This window comes from Puma concolor, chromosome A2 (genome assembly GCF_028749965.1).
Source record: "Puma concolor isolate L17-30 chromosome A2, mPumCon1.1.hap2, whole genome shotgun sequence".
Lineage (NCBI taxonomy): Eukaryota > Metazoa > Chordata > Mammalia > Carnivora > Felidae > Puma > Puma concolor.
In genome coordinates, this window is record NC_141668.1 from 3,374,750 (window position 1) to 3,391,679 (window position 16,930).

Sequence of the window (16,930 nt, forward strand, 5' to 3'; positions counted from 1 at the left end):
ATGCTGACACCGCCCGCAGGGAGGACGGCTCCACGATGGCCAGCAAATCCACCTTCTCCCCAAACCCTCCGAAGAACAGAGCCAGGCTTCCAAGAGCAAAACGAAAGAAACCCGCAACGGCTCCGTGACTCTGCTAATTCCCATTGGTCTTTTCGACAAGGTTTATCTCCTTGACCTCACGGTACGTCTGGAGTCTACACGCAGCTAGCTAAGTGGGGACCACTTCAAGGGTCTCAGATCTGGGAACCGTGTTACATAATTCTCTAATCAAAAAAAAGAAATGTCCATTTTACACAGGTGAATATTCTGGTGTACCTTTCCAAAGTTCAACTCATGCAAACACAGACCCTGAACGTAGTGAGCGGATCCCGCCTACAATGTGTAAACTTCATCAAATTCAAACCTGGTCACTGAGCTCGATTGGCTTACCAGCTGCTGGCCTTTGGGGCCCCACCCTGCATACTGAAGCTTCGCATTGCTCACTTCCGGTGGGTCCAGACTTTGAGGGTCCCTGAAAGAAAATAAATGAAGAAACAACCAATCAATCAATCAACATGGTGGGAGACAAGAATGGTCTATGTTTATCCTCCTCCTCCTCTCATTTCTTCCCTTCAGCCACTGTATGAATTTCAGAAGCTCGTGTTATTACATAGTATGTCTCAGCCTTCCATTAGACTTCTTCAGAATGAAGCTGAGACTGGCCCGTCACTGCTTAACCCAAATAGTAAATATTTATCAAGAGACAACCAGCAGAGGTCTGTAGGTCAGTTATTAAAACGTCCAACACCAGTCAACGTTACAAATGGAAATGCATGACTATGCAGTGGCAAGCCCTGTGGCTTCTGTCTCTATCTTGGGTTTTCCTGGCAGATGGCTTCTCTCCTAAGCATACTGCTAGGTCATTCTGACCTTCCAAAACCAGTGGCCTCAGGACAGACTTCACCCTTTGGTTTACACGGGGAGGGAGGGAGGGAGGGAGAGAGAGAAGGAAGGAAAGGGAGAGGGGAAGGTTGAAAGACTGTCTTCCTTTCAGACATCACTGAGGTTCTTTATTTACTGATATGCAAAATACTATGCTAACAAAATCCTGCTAAGGTGCTTAAATAAATGTCATAATGAACATGAAGAAAACCTAACACTTGTATAGGTCTGAAATATTTCAGTATATTTTGTAGCTACTATTATCTACAACATGTGGAAAAGACTCATTTTCATATGTTTTTCAGATGACGTTATATCTGTGTTCTGCTGGATGGGCCTGACTCTGTCGGGTTTACGCCCTATCACTTGGCTATGATGTGCGTCATGCAGAAGGCATAGCTGTGAAGGTGCTCACTCGTCCACTGAGAGGCTGTGGCTGAATGGTCTCTGAAAAAGGAGGAAGGTGAATTTTAGGAGAACAAAGGAGATGAGGCAGAAAGGGAAGGGAGGCAAAGTGAGTAGGTGCCGACTCTGGGCTTGAGTCAGCAGAAACTTCTAAAGTTGCTAATACTTAATAATACTACCAGGACAAAACAGAATTCACTTAAGAGTAAAAAGCACTGGCGAAGGCGAGATAGTCTTCAATACCCCTGCGTAGTTTTAGATGGGGTCCCTGGGTCTAAAGAGACCAGGAAAGCTTGAAGATGGGGTGATTAGTTGTTAAGTAGTGGATGACAATTGATAACAGGACTCAGCCGGGAAGGCTGATGGCCAGGCATTTATTTAGAAGAATAAGGGAGGGGTCTTAACATTCCCAGTTGCAAAGGAATCTTAACAAACCCTACCATGTGTATGTCTTTAATGTTTCAAACTATTTTCATAACATGGGTGACTTCCTCTTTAACCTTACATAGGGAAAGGCTTTCTAAGGAGGATTCAAAATCCAGAAGCAATAAAAGAGTGATACATTTGACTACATAAACATTTTTAAGTTTTTTTTTTGCCTCACAAAGACATCATGAACAAAAGGCAACTGACAAACTGGGACAAATTATTCATAACATGTACCATGGACAAAGAGCGAATATCCATAATGTATTTAAAAAACTCTAAAATATCGAGGTGACAAAAGACAAAAAAAGTAGAAACAGGAGAAAAAGACATGAGCGGACAAATCACAAAAAGGATATAAAAGGTCCTCAGATACATTAAAAAGCACCAAACGCATGCCAAATTATAGAAATAGACTCACTGAATCGCCATTTTTCACCTATGAAACTGCTCCCCGATGCCCTCCCAAAAAAGAAAGAAAAGTATGGCACACTGTATTGGTGAGGCTGTGAGGAAAAAGGTGTCCTCATACTTTGCACTGAAAAATAGTGCAGTCCTTTTAGAGCGAAATTTGGCAACACCTAATAAAATACACACTTATCCTTTGAACTACATCACTTCTGGGAAGATATGCCTCTAACAATACAAAAATAGATATGCAGAAGGTGACGTTCATTGCAGCTCTGTAATGACAAGACATTGGAAACAATACGTGGCTGAACAAACTGTGGTTCACCCATACAATGGTACTATGGTACAGCTGCAAGAAAGAACGAAGACCTCTATAAACTGATTGTTGTGATTTTCATCATGGAGTATGTGAAGTCCAACAGACCATCTATAGTATGTGACCCATCATATAAGAAAGGGATCTAAGAAAATACACATACATACATCCTCATTTGTGAAAAAAAAAAACAAAAAAAAAAACAAAAAAAAAAAACAAAAAAAAAAACACAGGAAGCAGAAACCAGAAACCAGAGGTTGGTTATGTATAGGGGGTGGGTGGGAAGAAGGAGGGATTGGGCATGAGGTGTCTGCATGAGGAAGGAGAAGCACTTCTCTGGGGTATGTTTATTGGTATAACGTCCAGTCTTAGCCCATAGTGGGGTTTCACATACTTTTTGCACACTCCAAAAACAAAACTAACAATAAAAAGCAATCAGGACGTGGGGGAACCCAAAAAAGAATAGCAACACCACAACAAAGTAAAACCCTACTTCAGATAAATCACAAAACTACATGGAAGGGTGGGGAAGGAAAGAACCAACATAAGCAATATCAGAAAACAGTATCTCGACTGGATAGCATAAAGCTAAAGACAAAAAGATCCCTCTGAACTATGGGTTAGCAATTCTGAAACTACTTAATGTGTGTGCTGGAATTAAACTACTCTGCAAATATATACATACATTGGAGAGAATGAAAACCAGTTTTCTTACTGTTGGAAAAACAAGCTACAAGGAAAAGGGGAAGGCTAAAATGAACTGTGTGGTGTTGGCCTGGAATCAGAGGTATTGGTGCAAACTCATGGTTTCTAATACATACATAGATGCAAAATGTAGATATATGTGTGTCCAGGGGTTAGTGTGCATACATATATGTCCTTGCTTTGTTCGTGGAGAGGCTTAGAACCGATGATCCCCAGAAACAATGAGCACACTCAGTGCCCGTATCTTGGTCTCTAAACACCATCATCCAATAAAATAAATAAGGCTCCTCCTCGGAGAAGTAGTTGTATCCAGGCTGGAACAGGGAAATACAGGATGAGTCTGGAACATCTTATGGGGCCAGAAAATGAGGAAATACTCAAGAAAGACAGAAAGAAAGGAATCCTTGTTCAAAGAATGCAGAAGCCAACCTAAAGGAGTTTCTCATGGCCAAAGCTGGAAAAATATGAGTGACAAAATAATTAATAATAGTATCAGATTCATCCATGGAATAAAATCAATATCCATGAGTCCATACTAATATAAATAAGTAATCAAATACAGAAACCAGCTTTCTTGTAAGAGAATTCCAATTAATAACTGTGAAAAAGAAAGGAAAGAGTCTCACCCTTAGACTTACATTAATGAATGTTGCAGACAAGATCTACTGATAGGTGCTTACGTTAGTGAACCCAAGTTTGAAGAGAAACAGGATTTGCATAACCTCAAAGTATCTCCCCTCAAGATATTTATCAGTCATAAAGGAGAAGACAGCAACTTTGCAGTGGAGAAACTGGTAGACAGCAACCTAACTAAGAGATTGAGGTCAATGTCACTGGAAATAAGACACATCAACATCATCATGAACACTTTGGTACAATGTGCTGGGGAGGAGAAAAGCATCATCTATATGGTATTTTCACCAAAAATGCATAACCTCACTTCAATCGTGAGAAAACATAAGACAAGCCCAAATTGAGCCTCACTTTATAAAGCAGCTGACCAATAACCTTTGGAAGTGTCAGGATCATGAAAACAAGGAAAGTGAGGAAATGTTACAGACTGGAGGGGATTAAAAAGAAATAATGTCTAAAGGAACGTGGGATCCTAAGACAGAAAGGAGACACTGGTAGAAAAATTGGTCAAATTCAAACAAGTTGGATTAATAATACTGTGCCAATGTTAATTTCCTGCCCTTGATAATTACACTGTGGTTATAAAATACACTAACAGTATTGCAGGAGTATAGGAGAAGTAGGGATAGGGATATAAGAGAATGATTTGTACTGTTTTCACAATTTTTCTTTGTTTAAAATTACTTTAAAATAGAAATCTAGGGGCGCCTGGGTGGCGCAGTCGGTTAAGCGTCCGACTTCAGCCAGGTCACGATCTCGCGGTCCCTGAGTTCGAGCCCCGCGTCAGGCTCTGGGCTGATGGCTCAGAGCCTGGAGCCTGTTTCCGATTCTGTGTCTCCCTCTCTCTCTGCTCCTCCCCCGTTCATGCTCTGTCTGTCTCTGTCCCAAAAAAATAAATAAACGTTAAAAAAAAAAAATTTTTAAAATAGAAATCTAAACAAAATTCAAAAAATTGAATAGGTTATATCTCATTGATTATAACAAATATTATAGAAATGAATTAAAATTAGAGAATTTCCTTCCCACGATACTGCAATCTTGATATTGAATTGATGAAAAAGTCTTTAATACTAGCACGGCATAAGCACTCAATTCATGCATCTGAGGTGACAAACAAATGAGTAGGGATAGATGGGTTATGGTGGTGGCTCTAAGTAAAAGATGTTTTTGCAAGGTTAACGGCAAACCTAACAAATTCATTTGGCCTGGGTTTATCTAGAATTTTCCAAGCATGGAGCACAGCGTAGGAAAAAAGAAATGTTAAAATTCCAGAGTCTTACTGAATACCGAAATTCTCTTTGTTGGGTAATGAATGCCACTGTCTGGGATAATCCAGAACAGCAGGAGATTAGCGTCTCTTTCACCTAACAAGTGTAAATTCCTATAAATGCTATCCGGAAGTGGTATCTCCAGGTAGACAGAGTGTCCTAGAAGATTTCAATACCATGACCACATGTGCATCCCTCTTTTGTCACCTTCACTCCTTCTCCGGGCTCACGTATACCCTCTTCCCCTCATGGCCAACACATCAGACAAGCTTCTACAGCCTGAAGACAGCAGAGGCTAGCGGGAAAAGCCAAGTTCCAGCAGGAGCAGGAGGCTGGGTACAACGCTCAGACCAGCCTTAATGAGGAAGCGGGATAAGAGTGACCCTTTTCCCTAAAGAAGGGCCGGGAAAATCAAGAGAAACAATCACTATTTATAAACTGTAACACAGTCTAAGGACGGAACTGTCTTTATTTTTCCCAGCTGGTGCATCTCTGTAAGTTAAATGCCCCCACGATGCCTCAGAGCTGCTTCAGTCCGTCTTTAGGAAAATACCATGGTGCAAGCACCTCACACAGTGCAGGAAGCTGGGATGTGCTGGGAAGAGCTCTAAGAGGCTGCAAATTTAATTCTGAATTCTGCCGCTAACTAGCGGTAGGGTGTGGGGTAATAGGGAAACTTAACCCAAGTTTGTTTCCTCATGTATAAAATGAGAATAAAAATGCTTGCTTTCCAGGGTTGGACTTAAGGTTCCACTGAATATGAAAATAAGTAGTACAGAGCTGACTGAGTAGATATTCAATAAATGGCAGTTTTTTTAATTGGTAAATGGTAAATAATTAAGTTGCTCATGCAATCACTATTCATATGCAACTTTAACTAAAGGTCCAATAATATATCAGATAGGAGGACAAATTTACCTTATAGAACTCAGCAATAAAACAAACACCTTGATTCTTGTATTATATGGGGGTGGGTTTAGGAACCCCAACCCTCAACCCTGTTTCTATGAAATCAACCTATATTTTGCATTGGAATGTGATGGTGTAAGATTTGCTTGATTTCAGGGCGGTCTCCTCAACTCCCCCTCGCAAGGGGGGGTCCTTTCTTCAATGACTCCCTTGATGGTCGTCCATCCTCTGCTCAAACCATCCATGGAATGGCTTTCCTTGCACCATTCTTTCTCTACCCCAGCCTAGCAAACGCCCAGCTTGGGTTTATGCTCAATCCACCCCCTTATACAAACACCTAGGCCACTGGAAACTGGCAGAGAAAGCATGAAGCCAGTGTAATGCTTGTCAGCTGGGTACTAACCCTTCCCGCCATGTCTACTCGGCCTTGGTTAGTCACCTTCTTCTCAACCATGATTCCAATCTTTCCTGCTTCCGTAACCTCCAGTCCCCGGAAATATGGCTTTATTTGCAAACAGGCTCTTTGCAGATGTCACTGAGTTAAAATAAAGTCATTCTCAATTAGGGTGGGCCCAATCCAACCCCAATCTCCTGTATAAAAGGAGGAGAAGGCACACTGGGAAAAGCCCACGTGACAGGAGAGGCACAGGCTGGACAGATGGCTCCCACCAGAAGCTGGAAGGTTTTTCACTACAGGTTTTGAGGGAACATGGCCCTGGGGACACTCTATTTTGGACTTCTGGCCTCTAGAACCATGAGTAAATGAATTTCTATTGTTTTACATCACTCGGTTTGTGGTAGTTTGCTACCACAACCCCACGAAATTAATATACCCTTCACTCTTTAAACTGAGGCCCAAAGTGGAGAAGCCATTAGTTCAATGACACCAAGCTGATTAGTTTCTGTCTAAAGATGAATCTCCTGGTTTGGTCAAAGGAGAAAAAAATATCTCCAACTGACTTAAGGAACAAAGTAGAAAGACATTCAGAGAGCAGAGCAAAAACAGCCTCCGAGGAAGTTTCATCTGCTAAACGCCTGCCGTGTCCACTCAATGGTGGTTCTTTGCGGAGCACATTCTCCCGTCAAAGCAGTACGGATGCCTCCTTCCCACACTGAGGACCGCTAGCAGTGCTCTCTGCATGAAAGCTCATTGCCATCAAATCATTTCCCCTCGTGGACTGGATTATTCTGCAATTCTTAGGGGGGTGTGTGTGTGATGGGGGGACACATGAAAGTATGTTTTTGTTTATTTTGTGGTTGGTTAGTGCCCTCCTGCAACTTTTCTGTCTTTTTGAAACTATATTCATTTATTTTAAAGAACGCATGGCAGGCTCTGTGATAAATCACCTCCAGGAGATGGATTGGTAAAAAAAAAAAAAAAAAAATGATTAAGTTAGAATAAAATTATCTGGACTTGCCATATCTCAAAATGATCGTTCAGTCCATTCTGATTTTTCTTATTTGAGCAATAAACAACACAGGGCATCAATCATGTTGAATTTTGAAGAGCAGTTACTGCAGCAAAGTTTATGTATTTATCTTTTTAAGATAGTTGAAGGGACTGAAAAGCCTCCCAACAAAAACAGCATTTGGAAAAGTCAAACTAAAAATTGCTTTTCTGGCTCCTAACATTTATTTCATGTCTAAAGACACCAAAAACTAGCCTAGCAATGTCAAATGATATGTGTTTTCTGAGTATTCCTAGGTGCGTGGCATGGTGGGTAATATAAAAATATAAGATACACCCCCGGTCAAGAACAGTGTCTGCCCCTTGTGAATGCTCATAAATATTTCCTGAATAATGAATAAATGGAGGGGTGCGTGGATAAATCAATGGGACCTAGTCTAATTGCCAATTGCTGATTGGTCAGGTTTAGTGATACTTTAAACTCATGCAGAACTTAAAGATTCGTGTTATCAGTTTTTACCCATATCTTAAATTACATGGTTAAATTCTTGGGGGCAGGACTCATCAGAGGCATAAATCCTTCCCGAGTCGCCAACATTCCAGAACACATCCTACCATTAATTTTAAGTGTCTTTGTGTCTCTGGCATATCAGAAGGTCTTTCCTCAGGAGGGATTTGATACAGGAGTTTTGCTGCGGGGTTACTCCAGTCACTGAAAGATGATGGGGTGGCTCACTCTGAAATGCTTGGATGTATCCCCCATCCGATTCATGGGGACACTCTAACACCGTGATCACAAATACGATACCAAATAAAGTCACATGAAAAGTTTCTTAGGTAAAAGGGAGCTTGGGACTTATTTGTTGTTGTATATTCAGTGTCTAACAGGTGCTCAGAAACTTCCATTAAAGAAGGAAATGAGAGTGTCTCGTGTCCATGAAATACAGCCAGACCAACACTAAACCATCCTACACACCTAGAAAACTGACTGGAGGATTAACACAACAATCTGCACAACCTGAACCACAGAATTCAGCAGGGAACGTGCACGGAGAGGTGAACTTGGGGAGAGAGAAGGTGCAGGAAGGGAGGTGCTTTTGTGAGCGGAGAGAGGACGGAGACTGGGGGGCGGGGCAGAATATGGGAAAAGCACCCCTCCCCAAAAGCAGCTGGAGAGAAAGTGGAAAATTGGAAATGGCCGCAGGGACTAAACTAAAAAGGGAGAAAGGAGAAAGGAGAGGGTTTAAATTCCATTAAGACTGTAAACAAGGGGAGTGCAGTCTGCAACTCCGCAGCTCGATACCTGGCGGTGCTCTGCTGGGAAGGGCGAATCCCCAGGAACAGAGTGGGGTCCGGGAGGTTCTTGGGCCACACGGGGAAAAGCGGTTCCACTGCTGGAAGGACATTTGGTAGAGGCTGTGAGGCCACCTGGTCCCAGCAGACCCCGGAAGGCGGCCACATTCGCTGGTGCTGGGGCAAGATCGTTAAGGGTGAAGCCTGGTGCCAGACGTGTGTTGCGATCTTCCAGAATCCCTGAAATGCTGCTGCTACACGGTCTCGCGAACTTTTTCTGGGGCGGGCTGGCACCTGACCACAGTCTCGGGGCACCAGCAGCAGCAGGGTCCAGCGGGCGTTTCTGGGTGCAGCCGACATCTGGCCGTTGCTCATTTGGCCATTGGTGAGACCCTCCCGCAGAGGGGCGGAGCGGGTCAAAGCCGAGGTCCTTCGGAAGTAAGGGGCCTGGGAAAACAGCTGCATCTGAGACAAAATTCGGGAGCGAGGTACTGCCTGGGGCCTGGTCACGGAGAGCGAAGGAGAGGGGAGTGGATGGTAGCTGAAGACAGAGGACGGGTGCGCGATTGCTGATCCGGGAGAACAGACTGGCTGGCCTGGTGACGCCATTTTTCACCACTGCCGCGCATGCGCACCGAGGAGCATGGAAACAATCCACCCCGGTAGGCTGGCAGCGCCATCTAGGGGAGAGCGGAGCCGTCACACCGAGCGCCGCCCAGCTGGGCCAACTTCGCTCTTCAAGAACACAAACCTCACCGCCGGCTTAATTTATGGACTATAAAGAGCTACATGGACTGACTTCTACGGGAAAAGGAAGTAATTTCAGTCCTACTTCAACCTGTTAGCAGGTTCATCTATTCAATTTTCTTTCTTTGTGTCTTTTTCTCTTCTACACTTCTTTTTCTTGAATACAGAAAGAGAAAAAACTCTTATTTTCAATTTTTATTAAAAATATTTTTCTTAAATTTTTATTACTATATTTTTTACTTTTGTGTAGATTTTTTCAAATTCTATTTTACTGCCATCATTTTATTTTAGTCTACTTCAGTGTATTCACCTTTTCAAATTTTCAAACGATTTCCTTTTTTTCTTTTTCTTTTTTCTCTTTTTCGTCTCTTTTTTTTTTCTTGAATGCAGAAAGAGAAAAACATCGTTTTTACTTTCAATTTCTATTAAAAATATTTTTCTTTAATTTTTCATTATATTTTTTGCTTTTATGTAAATTTTTTCAAATTCTATTTTACTTCTATCATTTTATTTTAGTCTGCTACAGTGTATTCACTTTTTCAAATTTTCATACGATTTCCTTTTTTTTCTTTCTTTAAATCTTTTTTCTCTTTCATTTCTTTTCTTTTTCTGGAATACAGAAAAGGAAAAGATTCATATTTATTTTTAATTTTTATTAATTTTCTTTAATTTTTTATCTACTTTATTCTTTACTTTTGTGTATATTTTTTCAAATTCTATTTTACTGCCATCATCTCATTTTAGTCTACTTCAATGTATTTATTTTTCAAATCCTCAAACGATTTCCTTTTAAAAAAAAATGTTTAACTTGTTATTTTTCTCTCCCCCCCTTTATTTTCTCTAATCTGTCAAACTACTTTCAACACCCAGACAAAACACACATAGAATCTAGCATCATTTATTCGATTTGTGTGTGTGTTTTTAATTTTAATATATTTTTAATTTTAATATTTTTTAATTTTAATTTTTCTATCTCATTAATTCCTTTTCCCCCTTCAAAATGACAAAATGAAGGAATTCACCCCAAAAGAAAGAGCATGAAGAAACAACAGCCAGGGATTTAACAAACACAGATACGAGCAAGATGTCTGAGCCAGAATTTAGAATCACGATAATAAGAATACTAGCTGGAGCCGAAAAATAGATTAGAATTCCTTTCTGCAGAGATAAAAGAAGTAAAAAATAGCCAGAATGACATTAAAAGTGCTATAACTGAGCTGCAATCATGGATGGATGCAGCGGTGGCAAGGATGGATGAGGCAGAACAGAGAATCAGCGATATAGAGGACAAACTTATAGAGAATAATGAAGCAGAAAAAAAGAGGGAGATTAAGGCAAAAGAGCATGATTTAAGAATTAGAGAAATCAGTGACTCATTAAAAAGGAACAACATCAGAATCATAGGGGTCCCAGAAAAGGAAGACAGAGAAATAGGGGCAGAAGGGTTATATGAGTAAATTATAGTGGAAAACTTTCCTAACCTGGGGAAAGACACAGACATCAAAATCCAGGCAGGAAGCACAGAGGACCCCCCATTAGACTCAACAAAAACCAACCATCAACAAGGCATATCATAGTCAAGTTCACAAAATACTCAGGCAAGGAGAAAATCATGAAAGCAGCAAGGGAAAAAAACTCCCTAACCTACAAGGGGAGACAGATCAGGTTTGCAGCAGACCTATCCACAGAAACCTCGCAGGCCAGAAAGGAGTGGCAGGATATATTCAGTGTGCTGAATCAGAAAAATATGCAGCCAAGAATTCTTTATCCAGCAAGGCTGTCACTCAAAATAGAAGGAGAGATCAAAAGTTTCCCAGAAAAACAAAAATTAAAGGAGTTTGTGACCACTAAACCAGCCCTGCAAGAAATTTTAGGGGGTACTCTCTGAGCAGAGAAAAGATGGAAAAAAAATATATATAAATACATACATACATTTATACATACATACCAAAAGCAACAAAGATTAGAAAGGACCGGAGAACACCACCAACTCTACAAGCATCATAATGGCAATAAATTCATATCTTTCAGTACTCACTCTAAACATCAATGGACTCAATGCTCCAATCAAAAGACATAGCATAACAGAATGGATAAGAAAACAAGATCCATCTACATGCTGTTCACAAGAGACCCACTTTACACCTAAAGACACCTTCAGATTGAAAATAAGGGGATGGAGAACCATCTATCATGCTAATGGTCAAAAAAAGAAAGCCGGAGTAGCCATACTTATATCAGACAAACTAGACTTTAAAATAAAGACTGTATCAGGAGATGCAGAAGGCATTATATCATAATCAAGGGGTCTATCCACTAAGAAGACCTAACAATTGTAAACATTTATGTGCCAAATGTGAGAGCACCCAAATACATAAATCAATTAATCATAAACATAAACTCATCGATAGTAATACCATAATAGTAGGAAACTTCAACACCCCACTCACAGCAATGGACAGATCATCTAATCAAAAAATCAACAAGGAAACAATGGCTTTGAATGACACACTGGACCAGATGGACTTAACAGATATATTCAGAACATTTCATCCTAAAGCAGCAGAATATACATTCTTCTCCAGTGCACATGGAACGTTCTCCAGAATAGACCATATACTGGGACACAAATCAGCCCTAAGTAAGTCCAAAAAGATAGAGATCATACTGTGCATATTTTCAGACCACAACAATATAAAACTCAAAATCACAAGAAAAAATTTGGAAAGGTAACAAATACTTAGAGACTGAAGAACATCCTACTAAAGAATGAATGGGCTTACCAAGCAGTTAAAGAGGAAATTAAAAAGTATATGGAAGCCAATGAAAATGATAACACCACAACCCAAAACCTCTGGGATGCAGCAAAGGCAGTCATAAGAGGAAAGTATATAGCAATCCAGGCCTTCCTAAAGAAGGAAGAAAGATATCAGATACACAACCTAACCTTACACCTTAAGGACCTGGAAGAAGAACAGCAAATAAAACCCCAAACCAGCAGAAGACAGGAAATAATAAAGATTAGAGCAGAAATTAATGCTATTAAAACCAAACAAACAAACAAACAAACAAAAAAAAAACCAAAAAACAAAACAGAACAGATCAATGAAACCAGAAGCTGGTACTTTGAAAGAACTAACAAAATTGATAAACCACTAGCCAGTTTGACCAAAAAGAAAAAGGAAAGGACCCAAATGAATAAAATCAAGAATGAAAGAGGAAAGATCACAACCAACACAGCAAAAATAAAAATAATAAGAGACTATTATGAGCAATTATATGCCAATAAAATGGGCAATCTGGAAGAAATGGACAAATTCCTAGAAACATACACACTACCAAAACTGAAACAGGAAGAAATAGAAAATTTGAACAGACCCATAACCAGAAAGGAAATCGAGTTAGTAATCAAAAATCTGCCAAAAAACAAGAGTCCAGGGCCAGATGGCTTTCCAGGGGAATTCTACCAAACATTTAAGGAAGAGTTAACACCTATTCTCTTGAAGGTGTTCCAAAAAATAGAAATGGAAGGAAAACTTCCAAACTCTTTCTATGAAGCCAGCATTACCTTGATTCCAAACCCAGACAGAAACCCACTAAAATGGGGAACTATAGACCAATTTCCCTGATGAACATGGATGCAAAAATCCTCAACAAGATATTAGCCAACCAGCTCCCACAATACATTAAAAAAATTATTCACCACGACCAAGTGGGATTTATACCTGGGATGCAAGGCTGGTTCAATATCCCCAAAACAATTAACATGATTCATCACATCAATAAAAGAAAGGACAAGAACCATACGATCCTCTCAATAGATGCAGAGAAAGTGTTTGACAAAATACAGCATCCTTTCTTGATAAAAACCCTCAAGAAAGTAGGGATAGAAGGAGCATACCTCAAGATCATAAAAGCCATATATGAACGACCCAATGCTAATATCATCCTCAATGGGGAAAAACTGAGAGCTTTTCCCCTAAGGTCAGGAACAAGACAGGGATGTCCACTCTCACCACTGGTATTCAACATAGTATTGGAAGTCTTAGCCTCTGCAATCAGACAACACAAAGAAATAAAAGGCATCCAAATTGGCCACGAGGAGGTCAAACTTTAACTCTTCGCAGATGACATGATACTCTATATGGAAAACTCAAAAGATTCCACCAAAAAACTGTTAGAATTGATTCGTGAATTCAGCAAAGTTGCAGGATATAAAATCAACACACAGAAATTAGTTGCATTCCTATACACCAACAATGAAGCAATAGAAAGAGAAATCAAGGAATTGATCCCATTTACCTTTGCACAAAAAACCATAAAATACCTAGGAATAAATCTAACCAAAGAGGTGAAAAATCTATACAGTGAAAACTGTAGAAAGCTTATGAAAGAAATTGAAGAAAACACACACACACACACACACACACACACACACACACACACAAAGGAGAAAGATTCCATGCTTCTGGATAGGAAGAACAAACATTGTCAAAATGTCGATACTATCCAAAGCAACTACATATTCAATGCAATCCCTATCAAAATAACACCAGCATCCTTCACAGAGCTAGAACAAATAATCCTAAAATTTGTATGGAACCAGAAAGGACCCCAAATAGCCAAAGCAATCTTGAAAAAGAAAACCAAAGCAGGAGGCATCACAATCCCAGACTTTAAGCTATACTACAAAGCTGTAATCATCAAGTGCCAGTATGGTACTGGCACAAGAACAGATACTCAGATCAATGGAACAGAACAGAGAACCCAGAAATGGACCCACAAACGTATGGCCAACTAATCTTTGACAAAGCAAGAAAGAATATCTAATGGAATAAAGACAGTCTCTTCAGCAAGTGGTGCTGGGAAAACCAGACAGCAAAATGCAGAAAAATGAACCTGGACCACTTTCTTACACCATACACAAAAGTAAACTCAAAATGGATGAAAGACCTCAATGTAAGACAGGAAGCCATCAAAATCCTCAAGGAGAAAACAGGCAAAAACCTCTTTCATCTTGCCCGCAGCAACCTCTTACTCAACACGTCTCCGGAGGCAAGGGAAACAAAAGCAAAAATGAACTACTGGGACCTCATCAAAATAAAAAGCTTCTACACAGCAAAGGAAACAATCAGCAAAACTAAAAGGCAACCGACAGAATGGGAGAAGATATTTGCAAATGACATTGCAGATAAAGTGTTAGTATCCAAAATCTGTAAAGAACTTATCAAACTCAACACCCAAAAATCAAGTAATCCAGTGAGGAAATGGGCGAAAGACATGAATAGACACTTCTCCAAGAAGACATCCAGATGGCCAACTGACACATGAAAACATGTTCAACATCACTCATCATCAGGGAAATACAAATCAAAATCACAATGAGATACCGCCTTACACCTGTCCGAATGGCTAACATTAACAACTCAGGCAACAACAGATGTTGGTGAGGATACAGAGAAAGAGGATCTCTTTTGAATTGTTGGTGGCAATCAATGCAAGCTGGTGCAGCCACTCTGGAAAATACTATGGAGGTTCCTTAAAAAAAAAGTAAAAATAGAACTACCCTATGACCCAGCAATTGCACTACTAGGCATTTATCCAAGGGATACAGGTGTGCTGTTTCGAAGGCACACATGCATTCCCATGTTTATAGCAGCACTATCAACAATAGCTAAAGTATGGAAAGAGCCCAAATGTCCATCATTGGATGAACGGATAAAGAAGAAGTGGTATACACACACACACACACACACACACACACACAATGGAGTATTACTCAGCGATAAAAAAGAATGAAATCTTGCCACTTGCAACTATGTGGATGGAACTGGAGGGTATTATGCTAAGTGAAATTAGTCAGAGAAAGACAAAAATCATATGACTTCACTCATATGAGGACTTTAAGAGACAAAACAGATGAACATAAAGGAAGGGAAACAAAAATAATATAAAAACAGGGAGGGGGACAAAACAGAAGAGACTCATAAATATGGAGAACAAACTGAGGGCTATGGAAGGGGTTGTGGGAGGGGGGATGGGATAAATGGGGAAGGGGTACTAAGGAATCTACTCCTGAAATCATTGTTGCACTATATGCTAATTTGTATGTAAATTTAAAAAATTAAAAAATTAAATTAAAAAGAAATGAGAGAGGAGTGGGAGGGACTGGAGCTTCAGCTGAATATGAAAGCATATTGTGTGGGCGATGAAATGTTCAAAAATTGAATGAAGGGGTGGTTGTCCAATTCTGAGAACACACTAAAAACCTACTGATTTGTACAATTTAAATGGATGAATTGCACGGTGTGTGAACTACATCTCCATAAAGCCAGGGAAGGGAAGAGAAGGAGAGGAAGAAGAAGAGGTAGGAGAGGAAAACTTGGAAAAAGAAGGAGAAGAGGGAGGGAAAGGAAAAGAAAGACTTTGGCCATGGCTGCGGGCTGCCAGGGCGTTAAGCCTCATCTGTAGACTTCAGGTTCAAGGTTATTTCCGTTCTGCCACACCACCTCTTAATGACTCAGTGCCAAGCCTTCACGCTCTTGGTGCTTCCTCGGGATGTGCTCCCAGACTTGGAATTCCTGCCCTGCCTATCTGCACAGGGCCAGCAGTCCCATGGGAGACAGTAGCAGGTGGCAAGCCTGGGCAGGGCTTGGGAGGGGCCCCCATGCCACCCTACTGGCCGGAACTGGAGAAAAGTCTGCTGAATTATAAAGTCTTGAAATAAGATGGTGTTCATAAGCAATATCAACAATATTTCTTTGGATTTCTGACCTTCAGCAATGAGCCAAACAATAGGAAGACCGACAGACTGCCCAATTTCAATAGCATAAAAAAAGCAGAGCGAGAAGAAGAGATAACGTTTCATCATAAACTTGTGAATCTGCAGGTTCCAAACATTCTGGCTGCCACGAGCAAGCATCATGGGGAACACTGGGGAAAGTCACATTTTCAGTTTCCTCTTCCTATACCTAAAACGTCTGCTTCTACTGTGACTTAAAGGGATTCATAAACAATATACATTTTTCTATTCAATCACGTCTTCCAAGAGGAGCCAGGAAGAGCTACTAGGAAGATGCTCACTAGGAACGGTGGGCAGTGTGGAGGTTTGCCATTAAAGGTTGAGGCTGTAAGAAGTCGCACCACTTACGCAGAGGCCATATGGGATGGAGGGTTGCGTGCCTCACGTATTAAGGAGAAACTTTGAACATTCCTTAAATTTAAGCTTGCAGACAGCTGAGATGAGGAAGATTGCCTTCCTCGTTTGCACAGTGAGAACGGGGCTCCGTTAGACAATCCTCTGTGGATATGATCTTCAAGGAGGTCCACATCTGAATGTCGGGACCAAGTGTGTGTGGTGTAGTTGAAAATGCGTATTTAATATATCTAGTATATTCAAAGTATCAACTGCACAGAGAAAACTCAGCAAAATCTTTTGGCCTGTGGTATAAGTGGGATTTTCCAAACATGGCCATAGCAATATTCCTG

General features: G+C 40.5%; 1 protein-coding gene across 5 annotated transcripts in view; it reads right to left on the bottom strand.

The window, feature by feature from the left end:
• Positions 1-16,930, bottom strand: part of DPP6 (dipeptidyl peptidase like 6) — a 949,260-nt gene that overhangs the window by 171,346 nt on the left and 760,984 nt on the right. For all 5 annotated transcript variants that reach the window (XM_086685604.1, XM_086685609.1, XM_086685602.1 and 2 more), the window contains exon 7: positions 430-511. In XM_086685604.1, coding sequence (XP_086541730.1) covers positions 430-511 — 82 coding nt within the window. The remainder of the gene's footprint in view (positions 1-429; positions 512-16,930) is intronic.